The sequence below is a fragment of the Apteryx mantelli genome, chromosome 9, assembly GCF_036417845.1.
Source record: "Apteryx mantelli isolate bAptMan1 chromosome 9, bAptMan1.hap1, whole genome shotgun sequence".
Classification (NCBI taxonomy): domain Eukaryota; kingdom Metazoa; phylum Chordata; class Aves; order Apterygiformes; family Apterygidae; genus Apteryx; species Apteryx mantelli.
Genome location: NC_089986.1, coordinates 1,827,677 through 1,847,231, shown reverse-complemented (window position 1 = coordinate 1,847,231; position 19,555 = coordinate 1,827,677). Strand labels below are relative to the sequence as shown.

The following is a 19,555-nucleotide window of genomic DNA, read 5'->3' as shown; positions in this document are numbered from 1 at the left end:
TGTCTACCTACCTCTGTAAACCAGCATTCCAGAAGGCAAAGCTCCAGATAGATTAAAAACTCAAGCAAATACAAGAATCAAAAGCACTGCTCTGGAAGTGCCATCAAAATTCCAGCATTCAGAGGTTCAAGTGCATGCCATAACTATAGTTAGAAGAGGATGAACGTGTGTGTAGGACAATTGGTAATGAGGAATGGTAAGCCAATAATCTGACTCTGGACTTAAATTGTTGGAGTAATTTAACAGGACGTGGGAATTTCCCCTGTGCAAATTTGCCATAATTAATGGCAGATGCATTGTCATTAATAGTCACTCAATGCTTAGAAATGTTCCCACTTAAGACCTTAGTCCTGCAGTGATTTATCCAGGAGAAGCTGATGCACTGTGATTAATTCCTTTGACCGGAATTCCCTGTTCTCAAGTCGAATGTGTGGATTTGTTCTCCAGCATCAGGGACGACTGTGTGTAGAGGCAGCTTAAGTCATTCATGAAATAAACAGTGACCCCTATCTGACCTCCTCTGGATGGAATATTAACCTCTTTTAAAATAATTTTGGCTTTAATTCAGATCCTTACCTAGGTTAAAATTAGGTTAGCCTTTCTTATTTGCTGCTTAACCAATTAGTGTCATCACTGATGTAACTGACTCTTCCTGTTAGTCAACAGACTGAAAAATATCCTTCTCCTCAGGCTAATACTTTTCCCCCCACCAACTGGAGTCACCATATAAGTTGAACTGCTCACTTTGCATCTGTTACTATACATCTAACAGTTATGCAGCTAGGTTTTTTTCTCTTCTGGTTATTTTTCATATTTAAGCTGTAGTCTCTCAGGCGTTAGATGTCATGGCAGTCATGACATCCAGGATCTCTCAGGAGGAGCTCAGCACTTGACCGAATCAGGCCCTTAAGACAGATTGACTCTCTCAATCTACTTTTTTAAAAGATTTCTATATAGTTGAATGCTGATGCTGGAAATACTAAGCTACAGGAAATGATGGAGAGGGCAAGTTATTCAAAGACTAGAGACTCTTTTTTCCCTCCCCTCAAACACTAGGTATTGCGTAATCTGCAGCATGACTAACCTCGCTCCTGCCTTTGCCTGAAGCAATCACATTGACGGGGCTGACACACTTTTAAGAAAGGGAACTACATGTTCCTTTGCTTCCAGACTGCTTCAAAATGTCAATTCAAAGAAGGGTGTTTGAGCTGACTTTGGCAAAGAGTGCTGAGTGCAAACAGTAAAGATGATAGTGCTACAAATAAGCTGCCAAAGTTGTTAAGTGTCATCATCGCCATCCTGTGATATTAGCAGAGGTAAAAAATATGCCCAATCTTATGTTTTCATTTTGGTTCTCTACAACTTAATGGGGGGAGGGGGAGGGAGAGGAGGGGAAAAGAGATGAGTGAAAAGTTGCTGCTTTTCTCTAATCTTAGAGGAAATATAAATATCTATATGACATTCTGGCCCTATTAAAGTTAGTTAGGACTTCAGTTGTGGGCTAATTGAAACTGGTGATAAAATCTTCATTCTTTTCAGAAGGACTGCTGGTTTGCATTTCAGAATCTAATTATTTATCTCATAGCCTGTATATTATAGGTAACTCTCTTGGAAGCAATGAAATCAGAGAAGTGGAAAATGTGTGAAAATAAAATCAACCTCCACCGATTTTTTTTAAAGTAAATTGTATTAAAGAATATCACTTCATAGTTGTACTGAGCAATAGTGTTGAAATGAGAACTATTAATTGTGCTTAACAGCTAATTTTTATCTTTTAAGCTCAACTGACATAATTTTTAATAGTGATCACTGTCTCTCACTCCTATTTTTGTCCTCACAGGTAAAATAGATGTGAGGCTTGTGGAGCACTGACAAAATCAAATCAAAATAAAATCTGGAAAGGTCCTTTAACAGGAGTGTTACTGATGGTCTTAATTGTGTTTGAGCACAAGATTTTCAACTGGACTTAGAGGCCTGAAGTAGATTTTGAAAAGCTGGTCTCATAGTAGAAAAAATAAGTACGCTAACTTTGTCATTTTTGTGCAGATGAATAATGTGACACCAGAATATTGTCTTGACATCATACAGCAATTTGAAGTATCAGAAGAAAACAAGGAGCAAAATGTTTTGGGTATTGAAGGTAAAGTTCTTGATTTCTTAGTTATTTTCATGTCTTGACGTATTGTAGTGGAATAGAAAAGCTTTAACACCATTTTGGTGTAGATTGTCATATTTGATGACTGTGATAGTAGATTACATAAAAGATCAATGGTCAGTAGTAGCAGGTGCATTTCTGTGAGATACGGGAGGGATGAGAGAGTAGGCAGGATGAATTATCCAAAAAGCAGTGTGCTATCCACCCCTGTTACACTACAATATGTCATATCCATAATACAGTAATTTGAATGCCTCAGACTTGCATGAATTTATTGCTTACTGTGTATTTGTAAAACACAAAACATTTTATACTATATGGTTTATACTGTAACCTGTTCTAACTGAAGTAATAAAAGCAGAGTTTGCATTCTGCTCTCTATCTCTGTCGATCTGGAACCACTCCTATACAATCCATTGATTTATCTTTATGTGAAATAAAGAATGAAATAAGGACAGTTGCATTTTCTTTGGGTTTTAGTAAGTTGTTCACCTTGTTTGCTAAAGCAATTGCAGGTGGTATATTCAGAATTCTGCTTAGCATCAAATTCCAGTCTGAATTGTTAATTTGCTCAGAAGATGGCTGTCATGAAGCAGAATAATTTGCTGGGTGGCTTCTGTAGGGGGGGGAAAAAGTCTTTCTCCACACAGTGTAGCCTGAGCATAGCCTTCCAGTTCTGCAGTAAGCTTCCTGTGTGACTCTGGGCAATTCACTTAAACTGAAATAAAGCAAAGTGAACAAGCTGTGACATTTAAAAAGAGTATTTTTGAAAGCATTTCTTTTAATCTTACTGCTTCTCCTCTTACGTTTGAGTTCCTTTCAGAGTTTGTGTGGTCTGCACTGTCCTTTTGAAATGTTTTATATTTCACATTCTCAAAGTGGATAGTTTAAAAACTTTCTTGGTTTGATTTTGATTTGATTTACAGTGGTATAAATCAGTATAATCTTCTTGGATAAGCTTGCAGCATAGAAAAAACTGTAAACTAGAGCTGAGCTGGTGAATGGGCTAGTGTGGGTCCCCATGGTACCTGTGCTGCAGTGCAGCCCCTTAGGTGGCTGCTACCCTGTCCATGCAGTGTTTTCAGTGGGGTTAATGCTCACTTGCAATGGAAGAGTAGCACTGGGGCAAAGCGTTAAAATAAGTGTCAGAAGTAAATTCAGAGCAAAGCCTTCTGCTTTCAAGTACGGATGTCAGTTTGGCTCTTGGTTCTGTCCTGTGATGCGCATAAGTTGTCAGATCCCTCATTAATTTCAGTAGGTGTGTGCCCTTTTGTTTTGTTGTTATTGACACCGTTACTAACTTCTGAAGATTGCTTCTTGACTTGGGACCCATGGGGGATCAGTAGCGACAGAAAGTCCTGGCGTATCTGCAGAATACCAAGCCTATACTCTTTCAGGCATCACATTCCTGTATCTCTCTTCTGCTTTCCAGTCTTTGAGGATTTTCCTCTGACTCCTCTTACTGAAGGCAGATTCGTGATGGAACAGGATGGGATAACTCTTACCTGTTACCATCACTAGGTCCAGTGAGAGAAACACGGTGCGCACCTCAAATACTTCACACCTTGCTCAGTGTGAGGCTGATATTCCCACCCTCCCTCCCACCTACCCAGCTGTATTCCCCTAAGTGGGTGACTCGCCTTCCAAGGTACACTTCAGCATCCTGGGAAATGAAGGCTGCTGCTGCCTAAGCAATTGACCTGGTTTCTCCCTTACACTGATCTTTTACCAAGAGTCAAAAGGGGGTAGGGGATACCAGTTTGTGAGGGAGAAAAAGAAGGAAAAGGCAAAGGTTTTCTTAACAGTGATAACTCATCTTTTAGCTGCATACTGTGTTTTTGCACTAGCATCTAGGTGAACAGAAATCATTTTTATCTCATTGAACAATTTCAAGAGAGGATATTTTCATCCACCAAATTCTAACAGAGCCAATAACACCCTTCTGTGTTCTGTTTGTTGGTGGAATGGTTTTGTCTGAACTATGGGAGACAGCTTTAGCACACTTACCTTAGTTTGTGCATTGGATTTGACGTAGAGGGATTCTCCAGGGTTCAGAGAATTTTTGCACATGCATTTTTGTCATCTCCTTCCTGAGGGTCTGCAGGAAACATCTGATCTGAAAACAGATTGGGTAATTGGTGTATAGATCTATAGTTTGTTTTTTTTTTGGGGGGGGGGGGGGGTTCCAGCCTTCTCATTTAGCTACTATTTATTATTTAGATTTTATGTTTATATTTGAATTCTAGTTTCTATCTTTGCTATTCTTTGTTAATTTCTCACAAATTTCTTAGCTCAGTGCCATGTTTTGCAAATGCTTGTTGATTTTTTTGGCAAGCATGAATGTGCTTTTCCAGATTGTATTCTCTTTTCTAATTTAAAACTCTTTCAAAATTGTCCAGAGGCAAAGGTTGGATCTTGGGAATGTATTCTTCTCAAAGTTGTCAAGACTCCCATAGGCTTCAATAAGGATTATCTCTGTTGATGCCAGCTGTGCATTGTGTCTGTACACCCTCTTCAGAGCAGCTTGCAGATGAAACAGGCAAGCCCCAGACAGCAGTTAATATGCTGAAAATATGAGATATAGGAAGTTAAATGTGAATCGAGATTAATGTGATTATATGGTTCAGCAGTTTTTGGATCATGAGTTAACACTGACAAGTGTAAGCAGGAAAAAAAAAAGTTAGAGTGCAAACTATTCATTTGATAAGATATACTACATCTGTGGAAAAACTGTTACACTTTGTTCAAAGGTTTCACCAACTTTATGCGCAGTCCTGCTTGTGATGTATTTAATCCACTGCATTGCGAGGTGCATCAGGACATGGATCAACCCCTTTGTAACTACTTCATTGCTTCATCTCACAATACGTACCTGACAGGAGACCAGCTTCTGTCCCAGTCCAGAGTGGAGATGTATGCACGAGTGCTGCAAGATGGTTGTCGATGCATTGAAGGTAATTTTAGTGCAGCTTGTTGGTTGTGAGGTAAATGACAGACACTTCTTTGAAGCTTTAGGCTTGCCACTGGATTTGCGTATTAATGCTGTCGTACTTTTGTTATCTTATTAACTTCAGTGATAAATTCTGTTTTCTAACAATCTAACCAGGAAATTTTATATTGGTAATGACCTGCTCAGGCAAACATTGTAGATACCACTGATTTCTCCTGCCTCCCACTGTGTTATCTTGCTTTTTTCAGTCAGCACTAGTTTTCCTTTGTCCCACGTTTGTCTGGAACTTTTTTTTACTCAAGCCCCAGTAAGGCTGCAGACAGACGTCCTTCTTGGACCCTGCTGTTTGAGCAGAGCAGCCCAGGTTGTTTTGCTCTGCGGTTACCCCTGTGCTGGAGGTTACCGCTTCGTAGGAGTGTTTCCCGATCCATACTCTCCGAAATGAGCTGAATCAGCAAAGACCTCTTCCTTGCGTAAGCTGAACAGGAAAGCAGGTGATTACGTAAGCAGCTCTTTCAGCTGTTGCGAAGGGGAGATGACAAATGCCTGGGGAGGGACAGGTGGGCAAATAATGCCTTCTATCAGCCCGGCTGTTTGCAGAACGTATTTCTATGAACGTATTAGGAGAGCTGGGAAATGTGCTTTCTGTCAGCCATGGCAGAGAGGTATGATGCAGTTACATCGGCTGCTGGCGGAAGCAAAGGTGATGTTGCTCGTCTTTTGTCTGACAGTTTGGAGATCACCTTGGATCCTTGTTTAAGTTCTGGATGATTTCAATAATAGCAAAGCATTAATATTATAATTATTTTTCTTTTTTGAGATTCTGGGTAGAATAAAGTGTTTTGACAAATTTAAATTCAATATTAATTTTGTATATTTATATTACAAAACTCACATCCCTGTAAGAACAATTCGTTAGTCTAGATTTAAAAATGAATTAATCGGAGAGAATGAACCTGAGAAAATTGGTGACGTCAGCTGGATTTTCTGCACAACTGCTGGATAAGAAAAGTGTTAATGTTCAAGGACATGGGGCAATACACAGCAATATATGCTGAAGCCACTGTCCGAGTGCCACGGGACTTGCAGACAGAGCTGGCTCTGAGGACTCTGGCAGGCAGTTGTAGGTAGTGTAGCAATCTGTATTTTCTTCTGTAGAAAACTTCACTAAAGTGCACAGTAGTATGTCATTTCACTTGGCCTCAAAACTATTGTAAAGTCTGTACAGTGTAGGTAATAGGTCTGTAGTTTCCCTCTTGTGATGTTTTTAACTTCCTGTAGAGGTAACAGTAGTGATAAGTTTGGTATAAATCTAGAGTGCAGTAATTCATTAGGAGAATTATTGTCTTAGTCCATTCTGCATATAATAGATTTGATGCTCCTCTCACTAAAGTCAGTTATAAAAATGCAAGTTGAATTGGAAGTGGAAAAGAAAACTCTAAATATATTGCAAAATTTTGTCTTCAGAAGCAAAAGCTGCTTTCCCAGTAGATAGCTGTAAACCTTGTGTTCCATTACACCTTTGTAATTTTACATCACTGTTTAAGGAAAAAAGAAATCAGTTTTAGGTTGCAGATCATTCATTTAATATAAAAAAGAAAACACTAAATATGTTGTTAGTCTTAATTTAAATGCAAAGTCATAATGGACTGAATGAAACTTGCTGGCACCTGCATGGTGGAATAGTGTATGTGAGTTCTGCTGGCAAGCAAGATGAGCAGAAATGTATAAGATCATGGGCATCTCTTAATGCGTAGGGTTTTTTTGTCTTAACAGTGGATTGTTGGGACGGTCCAGATGGAGAGCCAGTAGTGCACCATGGCTATACCCTTACTTCTAAAATACTCTTCCGTGATGTGGCAGAAACTATCAATAAATACGCCTTCATCAAAAATGAGTAAGTGAAGAGTCAGTTTTGAAGCTAGACCTGTCTCTGTCTTGTGCAGTTAATCTCATGTGGAAATACAACATTAGAAAGTACGTGCATTTCTTTAAATGCACTTAAAAAGTGTAAAGTTGATTCTTTTCCCATTTATTGCTCATATAATATTTATTATTCAGCTGTGTAAGCTCCTTCCCTTTCTGATCAATCAAGTTAGAAAGTTCAGCCTAAGTTAGAAAGACTTTTCATGCACTGTAAGCTCAGTAATATTTCTGTTTAATATAACCTTAGTCCATAATCTGTATATATTGAACAATTTCCTACATTCTCTACCTAGGGAAAATTCTTTATTTCAGTAGGAAAATAGAAAAGCTGTCTCATATGTAGTATAAAGAAATACAGAAGATCAAGGATAACGTTTAGGTTCTTTCTACTTCCTTTGTCTTGCTACTATATAACAAAGGTTATTATGGAAATCATGGGGTGTTTAAGTAGTCTCAATCATGAGTGGGTGTATAAAATTTTGAGTAGTTTGGAAAGGGTAAAGGGAAAATAGATGTTTACTTAGAAGAATCAAATCAAATAAAGGACCCAGCAGTGGTGGGGGGGAACCCAAGCTGGAAAATTTGGTGTTCTCAATTAGAACCAGGGGGTGGTTCTTCATTTGGTGCCCAGTTAGTCTGTGGGGTTCCTTACCGTAGAATGTTGGGGCTGCCAAGAGTTAAAAAAGGACTGGACAAATCTGTGGAAGAAATAAGTTGTTATATACAGATACGATGCCTCTGGATCAGAAAACTTCAGCTGCAAATTCCTGGAGCCTGGGAGAGTATTCTGGAAGGTATTGCCAAATATTTCTCCTGATATTCTTCTGCAAAGGTTGGTCATCTTCAGAGATTTGGCCTGACTCACTGTAGCTCTTCTTATGTCCTCAAATTTATGTTGTGTTACTTATTAAGACAAAGGCAAATCATTCGTACGGCCACCATAAAATCTTTGGAAGAGGAACAGAAGAGTTAGAAATTCCTTTGATGAATCTGTTGATTTCGAAATGCTTTTTTCCAGGAGCAGTTTGCTGGGCATTTATAGCTTATGAAGACTTTGTATGTGGCTTGCAGAGGAATATTGTAACTTCTGTTCAGCTATCTGAAACATTGCTTATGAATTTCTCAGTTTGATGTACCTCACACTTAGCGGCTGCCTGTTTCAAACTCTGGATCCCTATGCCCTAGTGGGATGGGGTTGGAGGAAGAGGGCAGAATTGCCAGCAAGGACTATCTAGTGCTTCATGAGAGAACTGGGATTTGGGAGTTCTGTGTACAAAGTCTCTCTTTCTGAAGTGAGTTCATTTTCAGTCTCCTGAAAATGTAAAAACAAACTATTTAGAATGGTTTATGTGGTAAGCTGTGCAGATCTTCTCTCTTAAAACAATGTTATGATATTATCTGGGGTTTTGTTTTAGGTTTCCAGTGATACTCTCTATTGAAAATCACTGCAGCATTCAACAACAGAAGAAGATCGCTCAGTACTTAAAGGAGATATTTGGTGACAAACTGGACTTGTCATCTGTAATCACTGGAGATTCCAAACAACTTCCTAGCCCTCAAAATTTGAAAGGAAAAATCCTAGTGAAGGTAACTTGCTACTGGCATCATGTTCAAAATGCAATAAAAGTCATCATGTGATATTTATCATAGTTCTTCCTTTGGCTTTGGAGAACCTGTTTGGCAATAGCATGAGGATCAGCACAGATGCAGAGAGTGAGTTAAAATTCTGAGCTTTTCACAGAGACATTGAAAAAGGATCTACCTTGGACTTGACAAGTGTCCCAAGATGCTTCTGTAAATGTTTTAACAGACAGGTGATATCAACAGCAACATAAGGAAATTCTTTCCTCTTATTAAGCATCTTATTCGAGAGTCTCAAAGTCATTAGAGAGATGCTAATTTTTTTAACGTTAGCATTTAGTCATGGGGGAGGAGAAATGATATAAAATGCATCTTTATGAATAGGGGGAAATGTGACAGTTAGTTACCTGAACCATTGTTGACAAAGCCTTGATACTTGCTCTTTTTTTAAATTTGCCTAATTTATATTATTAGTGGGTATTTTCCTCTATGGTTTGTATCTCTGTAGTATCTAAGCATTGTCCTACAGTCTCTCCTTGTACTAAGTACTTTGGAATAATATAAAAATATATCTGAAAATAATTTCTTGTATTTTCTTGCATTTCACCCCCACCTTGCTATGAGCATCATTTCATGAAATGAAATGGTATTTTCATGGTTCATCAGCTGTGTTTATGAAAGAGAAGAGCACTTCAGAGGGTGGCTAAGGAGCAGCAAGGGAGAAGGCCCCTAGTATGTTGTATGCAATATGAAAAATTTGAGCCCTGTAAATGTAAACAGATAGTCTCTGAAAGGAATTTCAAAGACCAGGATGGATATAATAAGAAAGAAATGCTAGACAGGGCTTTGAGAGGATGATTAATAAAGTTATAGCTTATTAGATCGTCTCTTTCTAATTGATGCATGAGGGCAGAAATTAAGATACCATTGCTCCCTCTACCCTCCATATCAAACTTTTTGTAAAGGTTCACAGTTTAGGTTTGATGTTTCTCTGAACATATTTCAATATATGGTAAGAGAGTTGAGTCTGAATTAGGAAAAACTCATTCAAGTGCTCAGCTGTGGTTTTGAATTTCACTGAATGGGTTTTTTTGTGTGCAGGCATACCTCGGAGATATTGTGGGTTCAGTTCCAGACCACCGCAATAAAGCAAATATTGCAATAAAGCGAGTCACACAAATTTTTTGGTTTCCCAGTGCATATAAAAGTTATGTTTACACTATACTGTAGTCTATTGAGTGTGCAATAGCATTATGTCTAAAAAAACAATGTACACACCTTAATTAAAAAAATACTTTATTGCTAAAAAATGCTAACTATCATCTGAGCCTTCAGCGAGTTGTAATCTTTTTGCTGATGGAGGGTCTTGCCTCGATGTTGATGGCTGCTGACTGATCAGCGTGGTGGTTGCTGAAGGTTGGGGTAGCTGTGGCAATTTCTTAAAATAAGACAGCAGTGAAGTTTGCTGCATTGATTGACTCTTCCTTTCACGAAGGATTTCTCTGTATCATGCGATGCTGTTTGATAGCGTTTTACCAACAACAGAACTTCTTTCAAAACTGGAGTCAATCCTCTCAAACCCTGCCGCTGCTTTATCAACTAAGTTTATGTAATATTCTGAATCCTCTGTTGTCATTTCAACAATGTTCACAGCATCTTCACCAGGAGTAGATTCCATCTCAAGAAACCACTTTGCTCATCCATAAGAAGCAACTCTTCATCCGTTAAAGGTTTATCATGAGATTGCAGCAATTCAGTCACATCTTCAGGCTCCACTCGCAATTCTAGTTCTCTTATTGTTTCCACCGCATCTGCAGTTACTTCCTCCACGGGAGTCTTGAACCCCTCAAAGTCATCCATGAGGGCTGGAATCAGCTTCTTCCAAACTCCTGTTAATGTTGATATTTTGACCTCCTCCCATGAATCACGAATGTTCTTAATGGCATCTAGAATGGTGAATCCTTTCCAGAAGGTTTTCAATTTACTTTGCCCAGATCCATCAGAGGAATCGCTGTCTATGGCAGCTATAGCTTTACGAAATGTATTTCTTAAATGATGAGACCTGAAAGTTGAAATGACTCCTTGATCCATGGGCTGCAGAATGGATGTTGTGTTAGCAGGCATTAATCAACATTAATCTCGCTGTACATCTCCATCATTGTCCTTTGCATTCACAACTTGGCTAACTTTGGCCCAAGAGGCCGAGCTTTCGGCCTGTCTCGGCTTTCGACATGCCTTCCTCACTAAGCTTCGTCATTTCTAGCCTTTGATTTAAAGTGATAAAAGCTGGAACTATGTAAGACAACATGTGATACATAAATATTTTTAAAGTCATCTTACAAGTATAATTTGGGTCAGCACATTGTACAGTGTGCATACTTACAGACAATGTAAAGTGGTTTGAGGTGTTCATTTAAAAGAATGGTAGCGGTATTCATTGCACCTCTGTAAAGAGCAGACAGAAGTCAAATTGCCAGTTGCATATAATGGTGCTTGACAAATTTTTTAAAGAAATTCTGAATTATGCATATTGCAAATGGCAGCATGTTCTATTCTTTGAAATAAAGAAAAGGAGCATAATGGCAGGTGGGATTTGTTATTTTATAACCTTTTTTCTAAAAAAGTGATACTATTTCAATTCTGAAGGTCACAGGTAACCCACAGTTATGTTGGATGCTTTTCTCTGAAAACTTACTCAGTAATTTAGAACTAGGAAACTTGAAAAAGTACTTTGTTTTTCTCTTTGCATTGCTTAGGAGTCAGTTTGCCAGTGATAGTATCACAGCTGGCATCTTCATAGCAAAAAAGAAGATAGGAGACATTATTGTCTGTGATAATCTGGTTCCTTGAGCCAGTTTGCTTTGCAACTCTGAAAATGAATCCTGAAGTCTGGTCACAATTTAAATAAGGAGCATTTGGGGAATGTGTTATTTTGGCCTTTGCCCAAATAACACTGACCATGTGTGTATTTATTGTGAATATTCTTTCCTCATTTTTAGGGTAAAAAGTTGCCGTACAGTCTTGGAGAAGATGCTGAGGAAGGAGAAGTTTCAGATGAGGATAGCGCTGATGAAATTGAGGATGACTGCAAGTTAAAGCTCTGCTATGTATGGGCATGTACACAGTTCCCAGAACTGTAACAACTCTGCATTTCTTTCATGCATGTTCCTTAATCCTGCTTAGAGTTGTCAGCAGACTAAATTTTTAATGTGGATTTCTTAAGTCAGGTCCTTATGATATGGAAATAATATCATTCAACATTTAGATATGGAATGAAATTGTTTGGAAATCCTGAATCTTTAGTTTGTCATTAAAAACACATAAATAACAACAGATTTGAGTACCTGAGAAACACTAGACTGAAAATGTTGGGGCCAGCACTATAAGCATGCTAGGCTCTTTCAGATACAAATGTGTAGTACTGAAAGCAATGGCAAGTTGGTTGTTAACTGTACAATTTCTAGACAAAAATTATGAAAGGAGACATGCGATGAACAAAATCTTTGAAATTTGAAACTCAAACATTTTTGGTTTTAATCCCTCTTTCTTCTTTTTTACCTGTCACCAAAGACTGTTTTCTGTTCTTTTTAATTCGTAACTCTTGTTTATTTTTCTGTTGTTAATTTTATTAACTCTTTCTTTGCTACCAACTGAAACTTGTTCTGAAAGCGACATAATGCCAATTCATTGGCACGTGCTATTGTGTTCTGTGCAACTCTCGTGCTTTATTAACAAGCCTTGAGCACTTCTGATGAGGTGATACTTTCTTAAGCAGAAGGACCCAAGGCAAAATCTGATGCAAAACACAGTATGTCTTTTGGGGCTAGAAAAGGAACGCATTAGGATTGAACAGTTGCTTTCTTCTCCTAAGGCAGGAGAGATCTCACTTCCCTTGGAAGAATGAAAGATGCACACATTTTTTTTTTATAGGGCCCATTTTTAAAGTGCCTTAAGGGACTGTTTTGTGTTTGCATAGTCCGTACTACTGTTAGTAACAATAATTAAATGTCTCCTCTTTCCTACCTGTTAGAGAAGAAATCTAATAATATTTAGATTGTCAGATATTTCTGAGGAACTATGCAAGTGCACTAGCTGAGAATTCATGCCATACCCTGAAAGAGGTCAGGGTCTTTCAAAATGAGGAGCTAATACTAGGGACAGATTCTGGGGTGATCTAAATGGTGGACTGTGCTTTGGCAAGGCACTGTAAATTACTTGTCAGGAGGACTAAAGAAAAAAAGGAAAATTAAAATGGCAGTAAAAACCACCGATAGAAAGATGCAGAATCAGGCAGGATTATGCAAGAAGCTCTTTCTCGCACAGATAGAAGGAAATGTTGGGAGCACCATTTGGCCTGAAGCATGTATCATGCTTCCTCAGGCTATCCAAAAAATGATGGACCTGACAGAATCTATTTTAACTGAATTTCTTAATGCCTTTCAGAGTAATGGTGCAACTGAGCACCAGATGGAATCTTTTATAAGAACGAAACTTGAATCTCTGTTAAAAGAATCCCAAATCAGAGACAAAGAAGATCCTGACAGTTTCACTGTGAGAGCACTACTAAAGGCAACACATGAAGGTTTAAATGTTAACCTGAAACAGGTATGTGGATTTCTTTCCCTTCATCTGCTCTGTTGAATATTAGACAATGCGATGTGCATTGCAGATTTCTCAGATAAGAAAGCTAATGATTTATGAACAACTTAGTTGTTTTCATTTTCTCTAAAATGAGAGCTTGGAATTATTTCAGAAATACCTGTTGGGAGGATTTGAATGGTCAAATGTGGACAGTATGTTTCAATCTGTTCTAATCCATTTTATTTTCTTATAAACGTTAGAAGTGTTTAATTCAATAAATACAGATATTGCAAGTGACTATCAAGCGATTTGATTTGTGTCTGGGCTGTTGGGAAAAGGTCCTTTTTCTACTGCCTTACTCCTATCAAGACTGGCCATGGTAACTGAAAGCATGCAGTTATCTATCGTTTGTCTGTAATGCTGCAGGCTCTGATTTGTACAGCAGTAGTTACTGAAACACAGTATCGTGCTTTTACTGCTCTAAGCAAGATTCTGGTTTTTTGTGCCCTTTATATTCAGAGTGATATGTGTTTCTTTTCCCTTTTGACATCAAACTATAATTGCAAAACAGTGAAACGTAAAATGTATTGGAATTTTGAGTACATAAATAGTTTGTACCTTGAATCCATGATTATCATATTTTCACCTTCACTGAACGTGAAGACCAGTTATGATAAATAGAGAATGGATTGCCCTGCAAGGGACATGCTTACTCTGTAACAGGTATAGTCTCCTTCAAGGTCGAGTACATGTAGTTTTGTTTTCTGTGTATCTTCTCGCTCCTATGTAGCTCTTTACTGTCTACTGCTCTGAGGCTGGACCTGTAAGATTTTTGCCTGAAGCCAAGCTTTACTACAGAAAATATATTCAGCTTGTCTGAATGATACTTTTGAGACTTCTGGTTAAAGCTGGGTGGTGGTGGTAGGAGGATGGCAGAATCCAAAGGACAGAGCCCTCTGACCTGGTGAAGGAGGGTTATTTCCAGACTGTGGATTCACAGTGTGAGAACAGACTCAGTTTGTCAGTTCCAGCTGGCCTTCGTGATATGTCCAGAAAAGTGGGATTTCAGAGCTTAAATTTCCAATATTAGTAAATCAGTTATGAACCATTTCAATATTATTTTGAGCTAGAATAATTACATTTGGAAAAATGATCAAACCTTAGCTAGCATCTGCTTGCGGGAGTTGTGTTTAAAGAATGCAAATTTCCATAAGGCATTCATCTGGGATATGACATCTGAGTTCACCAATTGCATCTAAGTGACATGAACAAAAAATGCTGAAAACCAGTAATGCAGGTGCATTATCCAAATATCTTGTGTAGTTGTTGTACTAGAAAGGGAATCTGTTGGGAGATTTTTTTCTTTTTTTGCTTCTCAGTTCTCATTTTCCATTATGTAGTCACTGATGTGCCATTCATTTCACCAGATTTGCTGCTCCTCTCCAAAACAAACAAACAAAAAAATTCACAAGGCAAGCTTATGTTCTGATCTCAAGTAACTATTAAGTAACCAAAAACGTAATCAGCTGTTTCCACATACATGATAAATTGAGCTCGTATACCAAAACTCAACCTCAACCTGGTCTATTATAGCTTGAGGAGTTAATAAAAACTCTTTCTATCCTTCTATATTACACAGTGTCTAAAGAAGGGTGCAGATTCATAATCTGGTTAGTGTGGAGTTGTTACCACAGTTCATTTGAACCATCGCAAGTGGTTGGTCTCCTGGCACACCTCAAGTGTGAGATGATGCCCTCCAGCATACACCTTTTCACCGATTCCAGGTGCTTTGCACGTGCTGCACAGACAGGCAGCACTAGGGAAGTGCAACTTTCAGTCACCAGAGAAGGACCGCTCCATCGGAAGACTCTGAGAGGTTCTGCTGCAAGGTGCTGTGTCCCAGCACAGTTGCCTTCTACTCAGTGACTGCCGTGCGGGACTGGAGTGGGCTGGCCCTGCTGCCGTGAGGAGCAGCCTCCCCATGGCACACGTGTGCCTAAACAGCTCGGGCTTCTCTTTTACCAGAAAAGTGTCAGCTCAAACAAAGAATAAAGATGTCATATCCTGTTTGCCTTTCCACAGACACCTCAGTTCCCTGGCAGTAGGGGATGCTTTCTGAACTTCTAGGAAATGGAAACTATGATTAGAAATAAAATATTGAAGAGATCACAAAAATTTCACATGAAATTGTCTGGTACTAGGCTTAATACTAGTTTTGATTTGCTGTTGTCACTATCAGCTATTCATTGTTATCTGAGGGAGACAAGTACTTTATCTGCTAAGGTTTCCTTCTACATATCACAGAGACATTCAGCTTGAGCTAGGAAAAAATGTTTGAATAGGAGGTACAGAGATTATTGACTTTCCTGGACCTGAGTAAACCATCCAGTGCCCTTATTACGGTAACCAGAAGTGAACTCCAAGCCAGCATGGTGTAGTGAATAACTGGAGTTCACTGACTTGCATTGTGAGATGCTGGGGGAATATTCTTCAGCACCTTTGGGTCCTCATTCTGCTCTTTGGAAGATGAAGGCATCTGCTTTTCTGATGGGAAAGACTAGATGGTGCCAGGGATCATGAAACTGCTGTCCGAGGGCATGGCTATAAGTGTGAAACTCGGACTTCAGGCTGCCTGACTGAAGTCTGCATATGTCTGTTTGGAGATTCCCCCCCCCTTTCTTTTCATTGTTGTCTTTATGTACACTTTCAAATGCTTTGGGGTTCTTTTATTGTTGTTTGGTAGGTTTTTCTACATGGCTGGTTATTGTGTTGAATATTAATATTTTTAATGTTTTTCCTTATCGTTGGAGGATTGCTAAGTTATCAAGTGTGGAAAGCAATTAGAAAAGTCCTGTAATGAGATTTTGGGTTTAAATTTGTGTTCAAAGATCAGTATGTTATGTTTAGGCTTCAATTCACTTTATTTTCCTGTATAATTAATAGAGTCGCATAATTGTTAGTCAGGCTGTCATACCAGAATGTGTATTAAGTTGAAAATATATCTTTTAAAGACTACAGCAGACTTCTTTTAAAGAAATTTCCTATGGTAGATACCTTATAGTTATACTATTTATTGCACTCTTTCTCTGCACAGAACCTGGACACAAAAGAAGGTGGAAAAAAGTCTCATGGTCGATCATTAATGGGCAACTTCGGTAAACACAAAGTAAGTAAAATTGGAGACTCAAACTGCTATTTTATGTCTCATGGCATTCTAAATACAGAGCATGTTTTATTGTTTGAGAGTGGCATGGTATGTAGGTGGGCAGTGAGGAAAGACTACTTGTATTCGTTGTGTGATTACACTTGGAATATTTATTGTTGTTTAGAAGAAGAATATACCACACTTAATGGTATGGAGAATCCTTTAAAGACGGTTTCATAGACTTGCAAAATCTTGCCTCACCAGAAATGTTTACTAATGATGTGGAATTGCTAACTTCCTGATTAAACTTGCAGCAGTTGAACAAATATGGACAAATGCTTTGGCATATTCTTGTTTTCCAAAGACTTCTGTCCATACAGCTGCCAGTGTTTGGTTCATTTGGGACCCAGTTTTACTCCATTTCGTACTCTCAGCAGTACCATACACTCTTATTGTCTTTCTGTTGGTTTTAATGAACTGCTGTAATTGAGTAATGGAACTGGGTTCAACACTTACGCTTTGTAAAAGCACGTTCTCTTCTGATCTCTTCATGGTTTTGCATATAGTATTTATATCCTTGTATAGCTGCCAGGCGGATTGTCCACTTCACTGCGTCTTCACTGTGGTGACTCTACTGAACCAAACAAGAGCTAATGTAATTTAAACAAGTTTGGGGTTTCGCATTACAGCTGTTCCAGCTGAATAGACAACAGCCATCAAAAGGGACAGCACACCCATGTTTCTTCTCATTCCTGTATCCTGACAAATAGATTCCTGTCATCTGTCTCCCTTATTCCCACATGCCTTGTGGGTTGGGTCTAGTGATCACGTAGCCCCCACATGACCTGACACAACTAAAAACTTCCTTCCTCCCAGAGTCGATTAGCAGATAGCAAGTAAATAAATCAGCCAACAGGCTAGTCATGACGGAGGTGTAAGAGACAGGTCTGCAACCTAGTCCTTCCCTGATGAGAAGAGGGGGAATGTGCCATCTGCAGCTGCTTCTCTCTGCCCCCAGTCTGGTAACACCTGTATTCCTCTTCAGAGCCATCCATGATGGAAGTTCCAGCCAAGGAGAAAGCCCACTATGTAATTGATAATCTGAATGACAGTTTAAGGAAAAATGGCAATTACGAAATACATTATAGAATTTAATCTGTCCAGAAGCTTATCTGCTCTGAAGCCAGCTAGGAGCCATCAAAATTTCTCTAGGCAAACAATGCCAGGACCCATGTCTACACTTAAATTATAAGCTTATATCAATTTAAAGTGATTATATTTCTTTCAGGGGCTTTAGCCAAGTGCATGTGTTCACAACCCCTGATTTTCAGGGGAAAAAAAAAGGTGAATAATAAGTTCTACTACAGTATGTGACGATTTCTGCAGGTAGGTGTTGTGCATGATAGTGGGCATTGCACGCTATAACCTGTGCTCACTGGGAAAATAAATGCTGTGGAATGAGATGTCACATGTAGAAGTCAGCTACTAAAAGCTACTGGATACACTGAGGGCTGGAAAACACGTCAATAATTTAATTGCTTCAACTAATTATTCTAATTGGATATAGGCTGTCAGAAAACCCATTCATTTCACCTCTCTGCTGAAAAAAATAAGGCAGAGCGCTTTTTTCTGCTTTTTCCCCCTCCCCCCTTTCTCCCTCCTTCTGATTGTTGTAGGATGAGGCAAGAGGGACTTCCAGTAACTTCCCCCTTATATCTTTTCCGGCTAAAGAGATGCCTGGGAAAAATGTTGTTATTGATGTTTTCACAGGTACAGAGTTATCCAACCAGGGATATTGACTTGTGGATGTTTTCAGTCTAACTCTTGTGCTGACTATATCCAGGTATAAATTTTAAAAAAACTGACAGAGGAGGGACAGAGAAGTGAAGGCTGATAGTTTCTGCAGGTTCACTGAACAAGTCATCCACAATCTGGACCTTCAAATTCCAACACTGAACAACACAAGTGATTTCCAGAATGGTCAACTTTATTTCAGCACTAAGCACAGCAAAAAGACTATAAACTAAATTATAAACTAAATTATGTGCATCACTGGTGTATCACAGCAGAAGAAATGAAATCTGTGCTCAATTAGTATCTAGCCATATGAGCAGAAGAACAAGGAGTTCTCAATTATACTACCTCTTGATGAGAAAGGAATTAAACTCTTTGAATTGTAGTTACAGTGTTACAAAATATATAATGTTGAAATATGAGATGGTATCAAAAAATAGCTGCTTATGGAAAAAAGAGGTCCTTTTCAAATTTTAATCTTTTTATTGTAGCTAGTATCTTTACTGTATGCTGTAATGAATAAGAATAATTTGATTGCTCATGTGCGTGGCTCAGAACGCAATGGAAAAAATTAGATGTTGGAAAATTTTGCCCAAAGACTGTTTTGAGCTTTGTGAAGGCATTTGTTGTTTTTTTTTCTTACAAGTTGTGCAGAGAGCGTAGGTGGAAGCAATACATTGTGCATTTAGATCTGGCTGTGTGTTAAAGATCTCTTGTTTGTTAAGTAGGATACTGTCCATTAGAACTTCAGCAGGATCACTGCTGTTGTACTGGGGATAGTAGAACAATGCGGATTTCCTTAAAGCTGTCCTCTCGCCTTTGCTCACCTGCATATACAGCCTGTTCGTGTCAGGAGGGAGCAGAGCGAGGGAAACTGCAGAATGAGCAGTGGCCTGCAAAGGGCTGGCAGAAACAATCTCTCCAGGCATGGGCCTGGCTGCTAGCTGACAGATAAACCTGCTCACAGGCTGCAGACTTGGATCCTTAGCTTCAGCAGAAGTGAGATAAGGGCACAAATGCTTTTTGCTGCCTTTTCTTCTCGGCATCTGCAGAAATGCGATGCACTGCCTGGGTTTTCTATTGAAGAGCCCTGGGGTGTCATTCCGGGTCCTGGAGGACCCTGGTCCTGTGCTGTATACCTGCTGCAGCGCACCCACCCACCTGACGCCTTACAGTAATGTGAATTTATAAGACTGCCCCATAAATTGACAGAGCTATGTTTGATTCTTTCCTAACAGAAAGCTGTGAAGGCAAGATCCAAATCCCATAGTACATCCGATGATGAAGAAAGTCAGCAAAATCCTTCTGGAAAGGAAACAGGACAGCTCCACAGGTGAGCTGTGGATCATGACAGTTTTACAGCTTCATTAAAACTAGTGGCATGTTACTACTATGGATGTGTGTTGTTGGTTTGTCAGTGCCT

The 19,555-nt window shown here is 39.0% G+C and overlaps 1 protein-coding gene across 1 annotated transcript in view; it reads left to right on the top strand.

The window, feature by feature from the left end:
• The window catches only part of PLCH1 (phospholipase C eta 1), a 94,169-nt gene that overhangs the window by 60,780 nt on the left and 13,834 nt on the right, over window positions 1–19,555 (top strand). The window contains exons 7-14 of the mRNA XM_067301550.1: window positions 2,047–2,140; window positions 4,906–5,109; window positions 6,882–7,002; window positions 8,447–8,618; window positions 11,612–11,719; window positions 13,056–13,217; window positions 16,288–16,359; window positions 19,371–19,465. Of these exons, the coding sequence (XP_067157651.1) occupies window positions 2,047–2,140; window positions 4,906–5,109; window positions 6,882–7,002; window positions 8,447–8,618; window positions 11,612–11,719; window positions 13,056–13,217; window positions 16,288–16,359; window positions 19,371–19,465 (1,028 nt within the window). The remainder of the gene's footprint in view (window positions 1–2,046; window positions 2,141–4,905; window positions 5,110–6,881; window positions 7,003–8,446; window positions 8,619–11,611; window positions 11,720–13,055; window positions 13,218–16,287; window positions 16,360–19,370; window positions 19,466–19,555) is intronic.